Source organism: Columba livia, chromosome Z, assembly GCF_036013475.1.
Source record: "Columba livia isolate bColLiv1 breed racing homer chromosome Z, bColLiv1.pat.W.v2, whole genome shotgun sequence".
Classification (NCBI taxonomy): Eukaryota; Metazoa; Chordata; class Aves; order Columbiformes; family Columbidae; genus Columba; species Columba livia.
The window spans coordinates 53,256,851-53,268,442 of NC_088642.1; the positions used below are offsets into that span (position 1 = coordinate 53,256,851).

At 41.7% G+C, this 11,592-nt stretch overlaps 1 protein-coding gene across 1 annotated transcript; it reads left to right on the forward strand.

Moving 5' to 3' along the window:
• Nucleotides 1–486: 486 nt before the first annotated feature.
• ISCA1 (iron-sulfur cluster assembly 1) lies at nt 487–8,978 on the forward strand. Its single transcript, XM_065045839.1, has 4 exons — nt 487–711; nt 2,183–2,236; nt 3,948–4,053; nt 6,396–8,978. Exons 1-4 carry the CDS (start codon nt 622–624, stop codon nt 6,542–6,544), a joined length of 399 nt encoding a protein of 132 aa, XP_064901911.1. The 5' UTR covers nt 487–621; the 3' UTR covers nt 6,545–8,978.
• Nucleotides 8,979–11,592: the final 2,614 nt, after the last annotated feature.

Sequence of the window (11,592 nt, forward strand, 5' to 3'; positions counted from 1 at the left end):
CGGTTTAAAGTATTATCTGGCATCTTTAAGGAAATGAAGAACAGGTCTTTGTTTTCCTTCTGGCACGGCTATACATTCAGAGCAACGGGCTTAGTGTCTCGGTGCCAGGGCTGTCAGGGTCCCCCCGCACACACACGTGCCTCCCCGGGCCGCTGGGAGCGGTTTGGGAAGGGCCCTCCCGGGGGCACGGGAGGAAGCGTCACCCGGGACAGACATGCCGGCCGCGGTCCCTGGGCTCTGCGGGCTCCGCCGGGGGACGAGTCCGCACATGGTGCCTGCGGTGCCAGGAACGCTTGTCTGGGTAAACGTCCCCGTTCTTCACCCGTATGTCCCGCGGGTGGGGACTGTGAGCTCACGGGCCTCCGCTGCGGCCGCCCCGGCCAAGCGTGCCGCTTATCTCCGCGAGCAGCGCTCCCGCCTGCGGGGCCGGGACTGGGAGCGGCCCTGTGCCCCTGCACCGCCCGCCAGCACCGCCCGGCGGGGCGGAGCGCCTGCTGCCCGCCCATCACGGACCGCTACCCAATAGGGGCGGGCGCCGGAAGCGGGCCGTGCGCTGAGACGTCACGGCGTGACGCCGTCGGTGCCCATGGCAGAGGGCAGAGGACGGGGCGGAGGGGGGCGATGGCCTCGTCGGCCTCGTCCGTGGTGAGGGCCACGGTGCGCGCCGTCAGCAAGCGGAAGATCCAGGCTACGCGCGCCGCCCTCACCCTGGTCAGTGTCGCTGCCGCCGCGGGCGGGGAGCGCTCAGCCCGCCGGGTGTCCCGTGTCTCCTGGCTGGGGGGAAGAACTGCGCCACGGCCGGGCCGGGCTGCCGGGCCTCTGCCGCCCGCCCCGCGGCAGGTGCTGCGCAGCCGCGGCGGGGCCGCCGGTGACATCGGGACGGGACGGGGAAGGGCCGCCGGGCCTGTTTGCGCAGTCGGCGGTGCTGCCTGCCCGACCTGGCGCCGCAGCGTGGGGCCGTGCCGGGGGCGGGACTCGGCCCGGGCGGTGTCGCGGCCGAGGGCCGGCGCCGTTAGCCCTGGGCGGGTGCCAGCTGCGCGCAGCGGCGGGGCTGGCTCCCCAGGACCGGGCCGCGGGGCCGCGACCCCCGCGGGAGCTTCCGGGGGGGCTGCGGCGCCGGGCTGATCCCGCGGGAGACGAGGGCCCGCGGCTCCGTGCGCAGCAGCCTCTGCGGGCAGCGGGAGGAGGGAACGGCAGCGCGGTCCCTTCGGGCCTTTTTGCACAGCCGCTGAAAAAGTGTATTTCTTAAAAAAATAAAGAAAAAAAAGAAAGCCTCATCTAGAGAAGCTGTCGGGTAGATTGTTGCCAAGGAGACTTTGTATTTTGTGTTCACTGAGGAAGAGCGTTTGCTGCTAGCGGCGGTATGGGGGATGATACAGCGGAAAGTACAGTCAGTTCCCTCAGAGCAGCGGCAAATTGGCGCATCTAGTTCAGTCTGTTCGGTAGCGATTCTGTAACAAGTGCAGGTTAATAGCCGTAGTTAGAAAATGATTTTCTACGGTAAGCGTGCTTGTACTTTGCTTTGTTTGTTTAAGTCTGCTTTGGGTAAGAACTTCACATTACTAGTGCTTTTACTTTTCTCAGAATCTTAAAAACTTGTAAGCATATAATAGAAATTCTTGTGTTTGTGTGGTGTTCTTGCATTTCTGCAGCTAGAGCTGTACAAACGGTGAATTTATCTGTTGTAAAGTCACAGTTCCCCTCTAGGTTAGTGAGAAGATAGGAGTAGGCCATAAATACTTCTGTGACTAATTGATTTCTATTTGTATTGTGTATGCGAAAAGATTTTCAGAAGAGCAGAACTAGAGAAAAAAAAAAATCCTAATTTTAAGGACTGCAGTTCTTGAGCTATCTGTTTTCTGGTAGTGTGGTAGTGTGTGAAGAGGTGTTGTGTTCTGTATGGATTAGATTCAGCAGTCATCTGTTTTACAGCAGAGTGCATCTCTTCAGATCAGCCATCGGGTTCAAGTAGAACACGGGCTAGTCAACACTGACAGGTGGCTGATGTTGAAGGTGGACTTAGCAGATAAGAGGCAAATGTAAACTAAGAAAACTTGAGTGCGCATAGCTGGAAAAGAAATTTTGTATAGTCCAACTAAGTATGTTGCACATTTTAGTATGTGCAAGCACCCACTGCAAACAAAAAAACACTCAAATTGATTTGTATGTTTTTGTTTTTCAGACCCCATCAGCTGTTCAGAAGATAAAAGAGCTTCTTAAAGATAAACCTGAGCATGTAAGTATAAACAGGGCCAGTCTGTAGACTGTGCTAAGGTATTAGCACAGCTCATGGTCGCAAAGTTTTTGTAGCTAACTTGGAAGTTTGAAATAAACACTGAGGTGTTTATTAGCGGTGTTGGCATGTTTTTTTTGAGGGGAATGCATAAGCTTCTTTATATATCAAGCTTTGTTTCTTTTTAAAATGAAATGCAGGAAATACCAGACTGTAATGCTATTTCACTGTACAGTTACTTTTGAAATTGATAAAATTGAGAAAATTTAAGCTCCAGGATATTTTTGAGCTATATTTCGTTGAAGCCTTTTAGTATGACATAGCAGTGACTTACGGTAGGGAAAAGGATCTTCAGTTGTTGATAGGAACATGTTTTTAATTAAGTTCCTGTAGGAATTGTCATTTTGAAGTATATAATAATAAAGGCAGATTCATACCCATTGTAAATCTAATTCTTAGGAAGGCTGCCAGACAGTGTATTTCATTAAGTGATCAGTATTTCTCAAAATAAATGATTGAGCTTGTCATCTTTTCTTCTGGGGGAAAAACACACAGAGTCTTGCTTTCTAGCCATTAAAAAACAAGCATTAGTTTTTCTCCTGTACAGTAAGTATTTCAAGAATAATATCTCTTTTTTTAACTTTCACAAAAGGCCCATTGTTTCTTTTGCTTCCTGTATACCTGCAACTAGCTAGACTCTTTGTTCTAATGTTTTAAACCATCCTAAGGATGCTGTAAGCCTGCAGCTTAGCTTGTCAGTCATCCCCTTGCTATAAATGGTGTTTGCATTTTCCAGCCCATTATTTGTAGCAGTTCCTGTAAAGAAAGCTATTTAGTCTGAAAAGATCAAATGCTGTTTGTCTGAGATCCCACTTGATGTCAAGTGATATATTTTGTTACGTTTTTATCTTGACCTTGCTTACAGATATAGACAATATAATTTTCCTCTTCAATTATGAAGCATTGGTGAGGAAAATGGTACAGATAGTTTGAAATGTTGTGCACAAATAGTTATCTGTTCTTTTAAAACCTCTTCTTAGTCATATAGTTACACAGATACTCTTTTCCTCAGAATTGTTGGACACTGTGAATGTTACTATCATAATGACTAGGTTGACTTTTAAGGTGTGTCGAAACAGTAATAAACAAACATACTTGATTTAAGGAGAAGATTGCTTTTTAAGTGAGACTGGCGATAAAGGTAATGAAGAAATCAAGTACGTTTTTTGAAACTTAGGTTTGAAGTGGATTTTCTGCTGGTGTCATTACAAGAATTCTGTGAAGAACTAGTAACTGCACTTGTCTCACAGCTTCATAATTAAATTACTGTCAAAAATCTTAACATAGCACCTGAATTAGCGTCTGAGTAAACTTGGAAGTCCTAAAAGTATGTGTCTTTGAAATTTGCCTGTCTTTATGAGACTAGGCACCAACAGGAGTCCAAACAGTTTATTACTTCAAAACTTTAACACGCTTTAGGGCTTGATCCACAGTAACAAATGTTTGCTTTTACTTTGACAGTCAATTTTGTAAAAGGAAAAAAAATGTTACCTCTTAATCCGTTAAGCTAATTCACTTCTGCTTTGAGGCAGTGCAAAATAAGAAATTTCAACTTTTTGTTGTTCTGCATGGTTTTTGTCCTGGTGTTCCTGAATAGGTTTTTAAAAAGTAATGAATGTGGTGGTGTTTTTGTTTGTTTGTTTTGGTTTTTTAGGTAGGCGTGAAAGTAGGTGTTCGCACAAGAGGATGCAATGGACTTTCTTACACATTAGAATATACAAAATCAAAAGGAGACTCTGATGAAGAAGTAGTTCAAGATGGTGAGTTTCTGATGCAGCAGAGCAAACTTCTGTGGTGGGAGGGAGAAATAACCTGTTACAGGTTTGCCAAGGTACATGTTAGAACTTACTTGGAATAATGAGTTACAGCAAGAGGACCTAGTCGTATGTTACGGGAATTGTTGTCATCTTAGTTTTTGTTTTGAAGTAACTAGTTAGTTAAAATCCACAGCCTTGCAGTCTCTACATCAGATACTACTCCACCAAAATAGTCCCGTTTGATAAGTAAAGCAAACCCAATGCAAGCAAAGCAAAACAAGGAATTCATTCGCTGCTTCCAATGGATAGGCAGGTGTTCAGCCATCCCCAGGACAGCCAGCCTCTGTCACGTGTAACAGTTCCTTGGGAAGGCAAACACCATCACTCTGGACATCCCCCCGCTTCCTCCTTCTTCCCCCAGCTGTATAGGCTGAGCATGACATCACAGGGTATGGAATATCCCTTTGGTCAGCTGGGGTCAGCTGTCCCAGCGGTGTCCCCTCCCAACTTCTTGTGGCCCCCCAGCCCACTCACTGATGAGGTGGTGTGAGGAGCAGAAAAGGCCTCAGCTCTGTGTAAGCACTGCTCAGCGATAATGAAGACATCTCTCTTTTCAGCACAAATCCAAAACATAGCTCCGTGCAAGCTATTATGAAGAAAATTAATTCTATTCCAGTAAAAACCAGCACAGTTCTATACATTTTTCCCGTTTTTATAAACATTTCTGACAGTGGTCTTTTTGTTAAATAGGGATTTTTTTTTTTTTTTTTACAGAAGCGTAACTGTTTTGATTTCTGTTATTTTTCTAAAAGGTCCTAGAGTTCCTTTTGTGGGGGTAATTTTAGCTTTTTTTTTAGGCATTGCTAAACTCAATTATAGTATGTTCAGGAATATTAATTTGATGGCAAAGTAAAAGATCTGAATATAAGTGGGATATTGCAATTATTTTCTTACAGAAGCTATGCTGCTAGGCAGAGCCTGTCTTCCAGCTATATTCCAAATATCTGTGACAAACTCATAAATTTTATTCTCTAAAACAGAGAATTAGTTGAAACTTTTAAATTGAACCAGAGTATGTGAGATCAGGACTGCCGCCTAATTCTGCAGGTGCCTCTTGATTTCAAAATCACCTGCTTCTGGAGTGGTTGACTCGGAGCTGCTCTAGCTTTACAGGGCTGAAAACACATTTTTCAGAAGAAATTTCCTGTTTTGGATCTTAAGGATGAAGAAAGCAGTTTCCCTCAGTCAGGTCAGAGATGTCGAGTTCCAAAGCCAGACTGTTTCAAGTGTGTCTGTGTGTGTTCTGTTTTCTTTTGCTTGCTTCTAGACAGATACCTAGTGAAGGCTCTGACTTTTATATAGCTCTGTACTCAGTCATCTGTTTGGATCCCAGCATAAATCTTCTGGCTTTTGGTTAGTAACTGACTACTTCAGGGATCAGGTCCATGAACTCTTTGATTAGGTTTAGCCCATCAGGGTGTAGATTCAGCTCAGTTGCCCACAGACTTGTGTTGGTAGTATGTTTTGTTGCAATGTCTGCTATGGTGAAACAGCTTTCCAGCAATCTCTCATGTAAGTAAGTGGATTTTTGTTGCTGTTTATTGATACAATTTTAGTTTTGTTTTTTTTTTTTTTTTAAATTTCCCAGTCTGTGGGCAGCTGAAGCTGTCTGCACACAGCTTTATGTCAGATTTGAAGTTTTAAAGTTCGGTAACTTTTGAGAGAGGTGGGTACTTTCTATACTTCACAAAAGGGAGCTCTTCCTGGTTCCTGAGATGAAATACTCTTAATGCTTAAAGGCTGTGACATCTTTGAAAGTTCATACATCTGCCTTATTGTAGGATTCAATATTACTTATAGTTAATATAGACCTAGTCATTTTGGCAGAGCAAAAAAAATAATTGTTTTGAGAGAAGAATGTTTGGTTTTTCAAGGTTTTGGGGCAAATTATTGGATGCACAGACTTCAAAAATGGTAGGAAATGGATTACTGACTGTAGTGCGTGGGCTTTAAGTACAGAAGCTGAAATTTGTTCCCAAATTCTACAGCTTGTTTCCCTGGATATCATGGTTTTAAATTCAGGCCCTGTCCTCCACCCCCCCCAAAGAAGCCCAACAAACAAAACATACATTCATGTGCACACACTAGTAACAGTGCTATCCTGTTGCTGGAGTTTTATGGGCAAAAACAGCAATGAAAGTGCCCTATGTTACACCAGTGAAAACAAGTTATACTGGTAGTCTTCATATTTAGATTCAGTTTTTTTCATTACTAATCAAAAGATAATTTTAAAGTGAATGATGATTTTGACGTATATAATTACCTTTTTCTTTGTTGTCTTCAAGGGGTTAGAGTGTTTATTGAGAAGAAGGCACAGCTGACGCTTTTAGGCACTGAAATGGACTATGTAGAAGACAAACTGTCCAGTGAATTTGTCTTCAATAATCCAAACATCAAAGGAACATGTGGCTGTGGAGAAAGCTTTAACATCTGAAATCTGAGGACTACTTATTGGACTTTGAACACCCCAGAACACTTATTGTTATGCTTTCAGAAGCAAATGCATTTTCTGCAGGTTCGTAGGCTGCAATAAAGTGGGGATATCATTAAGTGGGGATACCATTAAGAGAAATAAATCATTCTGAAAATGTATATTGTGTGTTAAATTCTACCACTGACATAGTTATGCTGTGATTTGTGATGAGTTGGGATCGAAAAGGTAAGAACAGTAAGTGCTGTAGTAACATCTCTGTAATTTCACATGACAAGGAAATAAAATGTCACTGTTCTTTTCCTTTGTCATTTTCTTTGTCCACTCTGTTCACACTTGCCTATCCAAAACCCATTTGAAATAATATATTGCTTATGTGTTGTTGATTTGAGGGGTGGAAAAAAAAACCCACAACTATTTCTATGTATTTTTTTTTACATAGGCACACAGTCCTCAGCTTCAGAGTTCACCATGATTATGTAGATGCTTTGTTTTTGCAGTTTTCTAGTGCTTTCATCTTTTTAAGTGTGGGTTTTCTAGTGGTTTATTTTCCCATATATCCCAGGAAATCAAAAAAGAAGTTCATGTATTAATATAGTGGTAGGCTACCATAGCACTGCTTGTAGAAATACTTCAAAATGGACTAACCCAGTTTTAATTCTGTTCCATTCCTTGCAGAAGGTACATTTTCTGCTGTACTTAGTAATTTTCAAGAATACAAAATACATTGGGGCACTTGAGTACTAAAGTAGGATACACACTGACTTAGTTTCTCACATTTGTGAGAAATTGTTCTTGACTTAAATTGTTCTTGACTTAAATTGTTCTTGACTTAAATTGTTCTTGACTTAAATTGTTCTTGACTTAAATTGTGAAGTTGGTAGAACTGCCTCTAGATTATGGTTCTCCATGTTCACAGAATGTACTGTCTGTGCACCACAAGCTATGGACACTTATTTTTTGAGAGAAATCTTACACTTTTCATTACACTTTTTTTGCAGTCATGTCTACTACTAATTTTGTTACAGCTTGAACTCTCTATAGGTATGGTAGTTTATGTTTATCTCCTGTATTAACTTGGTACCAGGAGAAAAAGGCATTGATAATTTGAAGTTTTAAAGTATTTCATAGTTGTTTTAAATGACTCTAGACAGTAATTAAAATATCATGTTTATAGGAGGCTGTTTTTTCTTCTGAATCTCAACTTTCTCCAAAACTTTGTAAACCTGTGTTTTTCAAGCTAATAAGGTCTTCAGCACTTCCTCCACTGGTGCTCAGGCAGAAGTGGAAGTTTATATGTCTTCCCAGGCTTCCCCAAAAGCTGGTAGAAGAGAAGGGCTGTTCCAGCCTTTTGTCTCCTGCTTTTCTGATTGTCCAAAGATGACCTTGGGCAGCTGAGCTGCTCCGTTGTGTGGAACAGGAGGTAAAGTGTCCGCCTGGGCAAGTGATGGGAACAGCTGGTGAAAAGGGTGCAAATAAAAAGTAGCGGACAACAGAGATCTTGCCATCAAAGACAAGAAGGTGTTGAGATGGGGGTGATTTGAGAGTATTAAGGCCAGATGTTGAAAACCTGGAGGTCAAGTACCCATATGCTGTAAAGAACTTTGGAATAGTAATGTGCTAGAGACATAGAATGGCAGCTACATTTTTATCCTTCTGCCTAGACCTTTACCCAAGCCATTTAGAAATACATGTATAGGGAAGAAAAAAAAATAAAAAAAATAATAATTCTAGGTGTGTTTTATGTAGTGCACAGGAACAGAAGGTCAGAATTTCCACACCTAAGGTTTAATGCTAAATACTTGAATTTTTGTTGTATACTATATCACCTTTTTTAATGTAAAAACACTACTTCCTTCAACAGTCAATTGTTGTGCATAGTTAATTTACATAGTAATGCCTGCATTCCTGGGAATATACTGGTTAAGTGCATTTATAGTGCTGTAATTCTTTCAGTCTTGCTAAACAAAAAAACCACAGTTAATGTGATATAGCTGAATCAATATGTTTAAAGGTCCAAGCTAAGGGCATTTCCTCGGATGGCATTTCTGTGTGTCTCGCAAGTGGGTAAGACTTGGAATGTGGTTTGGCTGGCAGTTGCTAGGAATGCTAGTACGTACTCATTTAACTTGTTTTGGGGTGGTGAGGGGGATGGGACTGGTTTGGGGTTTGTTTAGACATGTGGCACCTATAGCAATCCTTTGTTTTGTGTACATGCATTGAATGAAAGTTTGCATTTTCATGCTCCCATGAAATAATCCTCTGAATTGTCACTTTACTAAGACACCTCACGCACAACGTGTTGAAATTCTGTTAAAGCGCTATTTACAGTTGCACAAAATTTGGTTTTGTTGGTTGGTCCATTATAATTTTGTGCAGTACTCTATGTAGACTTATCAGTTACAATAATAAATATTGCCTGTTGGTGAGCATGAAATGTTACTATCTTGACTGGTTCTGTTTACATTAACAAATAATCACTGGAGGGCGAGAATACGTTTGTATGCTGGGATTACAAAAGATGTACAATATTACAGTTACCTGATTTCATATTTCTCAGAAATATTAAACCTTTCCAAATAGTAACAGCATTGGAGTAGCATGGAAACATGTCACACACATACAAATTAACTATGTATAGGAAGGTATTTTTGCATACCAGAAGGGTTAGCTGTTAATGCACAGACTTAATTAAACTTCATGACACACCATTCTTGGGGTAAAAATGTTAACAGGCAAGATACTTACTTTGAAGGCTTCTACCTGCCAAAATGTAGTTGTGGTATGTTTTAATGCAGGGTTATGATTTTGAGCAACGTAACTCCTGACACAAAACGTTTTCAATTGGCTGGGCAATTTGAGGGTTAGAGTCAATGGGCACTCCTGGCCATTCCACTTCAGTGCTGTGTAATGGCAATAATAAACTGCAGTGTACTATGTTTATGACACGTTTTGAGTTTTCCCTTAGGTATAGTCTTTCCGCCACTGAAGTTGTTTCCTTTTCATGTTATAAATTTTGGAAAAATGCTAGAGATTGTTGATACAGTTGCATGTTCATGATGCTGGAGAGAGTGAACCAAATCCTTCAGTCAGGAGGCTGAAGCACCACAGTTACCTTTCTGCTGGAGTTTTTACAGAACTTGTAAAAAAACCACCTGTTTGCACCAGCAAGTCAATATTCCTGACCACCCCATTTTAAAGTTCTCTTTGAATGGCTCAAGGACAACATGTTCAGGAAAACACTGAACAGTTCAATACGCAAGTCATCCTGGCAACAGACGATCGGACAAAATAAATTTGAACTCCAAAATAAAAAATGAGACACAGGTAATGGGACTGTGAAATTTAATATCGAGGAAACTTTTTTTTTTTTTAGTTAAATTCTACCTGCCATAAGTCACTTCTGCTGTTTGCTTGGGGTTTATTTGGGTTTGGGGTTTTTAATGTTAATAATTATTCTTCCCGTTTATTTAAATCAGCACTTTCACTGTGCGAATAATCCTCCGACTATCCACTATTGTGCTTACTCAGGCTGCCTGGCCATTTGTTAGATTAATTATTTATGACACTAAAATTTTGCAGTCTCTTCTGCCAGAAGATAAGTAGAAAATTAAATACTTGGATATAGAAAGTGATAATGTACAATTACTGTTTGGAAGCTTTGTTGAGAAGAGAAATCATATTGCGTCCCCTTGAGAAACATCTGAATTTCTGCCTTTACTATTTGAGCCATGAACTGAGATTCAACCAAAGAAAGATCAGCAAATCTTGCTGAAGTTGTTTTAGGAAGTTCCTGTGTACTCATCTGCTGAAACTACCCTGTCAAGAAGAACTAGCCATCATCTGCCCATGTCTCAGGGAGCCCAAAATACCGTCTGCAACGATATAATAAGTTGCTGCCCACAATAATATTTTCATTAAGAACCTCTGGTTTCTGCAAATAAAGTAGAATATTAAAGTGTTTTTGCAACTCTTAAGACCGTTTAACATGTAACATGGATCTTTGCTACTCCCTTTTGATGGACATGGCCCACTGTGGAACTGCAAAGCAGTTTAAAAAGACTCAGAAAATTGGTTTTGAACTCTAGGTTTGGATGCCATCCTGCATCTTACCGAAATTTGTGCTGCCAGAGCTGTAGTTAAACTGTTTAAAACAGCCCTGTGTTGTAATTAGGCCCATATGTTGCTGTAAAGAAGCTTTTGCATGCATGCAGTTCTAAAAATGGAAACCATGGTTTATTATGAATTGGAAAAATATTTCCTGGAAAACAGCAGTTTGGTGTGAACCGCCAGAGCTGAGTTTTGCACGGGGGGTGCTTTGGTGCACTGTGAAAGATGTGGCTCTGTTTCTGCTCTGCTTGATACCTCTGGCCCTGCCAGCTTGAGAACCTTCCCTCTGGTCATCTGCTGTTTAAAACAAGTCCACCACAGAGGCAAGAGTGAAAAACAGGCAGAAAGACACGACTTTTTCATGCAGGAAGATGAATTCAGGGGAGTGCACCGCAACAGCAGGAAGGACAATAGGCAAACCCAGAAACTGAGATGAGAGGGCACCGGTGTGCCTTGGCAAAGAGGAAAATGCTGATCTACCAGGATGTCCGGGCAGCAAGCAAGCAGGGGACTTGTCTACGGCAGGAAAAGGGAAACCAGGGGAAAAAAGAATGACACTAAGTAAGGAAAATCTAGTATTTTAGGATAAGCTTGCTGCTGAAATCTTTTGGCTTGGGAATCATCTCACAAGGAAAGCAAGAAATACGGCCATATTTGAGAGGTATTTAAACTCTGGTGAGCAAAGTACTGTGATGCACAGTACAGAAGCACCATGGGTAGCTCACTAGACACTGGGGAATAAGGGACCAACTCCTTCTTGGGCATTTGTATTTTTCTTGCTCATCTTTTCTCCTTTTAATCCTGTTCTCTATCATTTTCACTTTTTTTTCTTCTTCTGCTTCCAGAAGACACAGACCAGAGGGAACAGTCATTCTCTCTTGTTTTTAAAGTGATCATTGTAACAGTGTAAAAAGCAGTTTGTGGGTTTTCTGTGTAGTCTG

What these genes read in the sequence shown, in the direction of transcription:
- ISCA1 (XM_065045839.1), top strand. Translation starts at nt 622, where the DNA reads ATGGCCTCGTCGGCCTCGTCCGTGGTGAGGGCCACGGTGCGCGCCGTC. An exon ending in TTAAAGATAAACCTGAGCAT is followed by an intron (nt 2,237 to 3,947) that starts GTAAGTATAAAC and finishes TTGGTTTTTTAG; the next exon opens with GTAGGCGTGAAAGTAGGTGT. An exon ending in TGAAGAAGTAGTTCAAGATG is followed by an intron (nt 4,054 to 6,395) that starts GTGAGTTTCTGA and finishes GTTGTCTTCAAG; the next exon opens with GGGTTAGAGTGTTTATTGAG.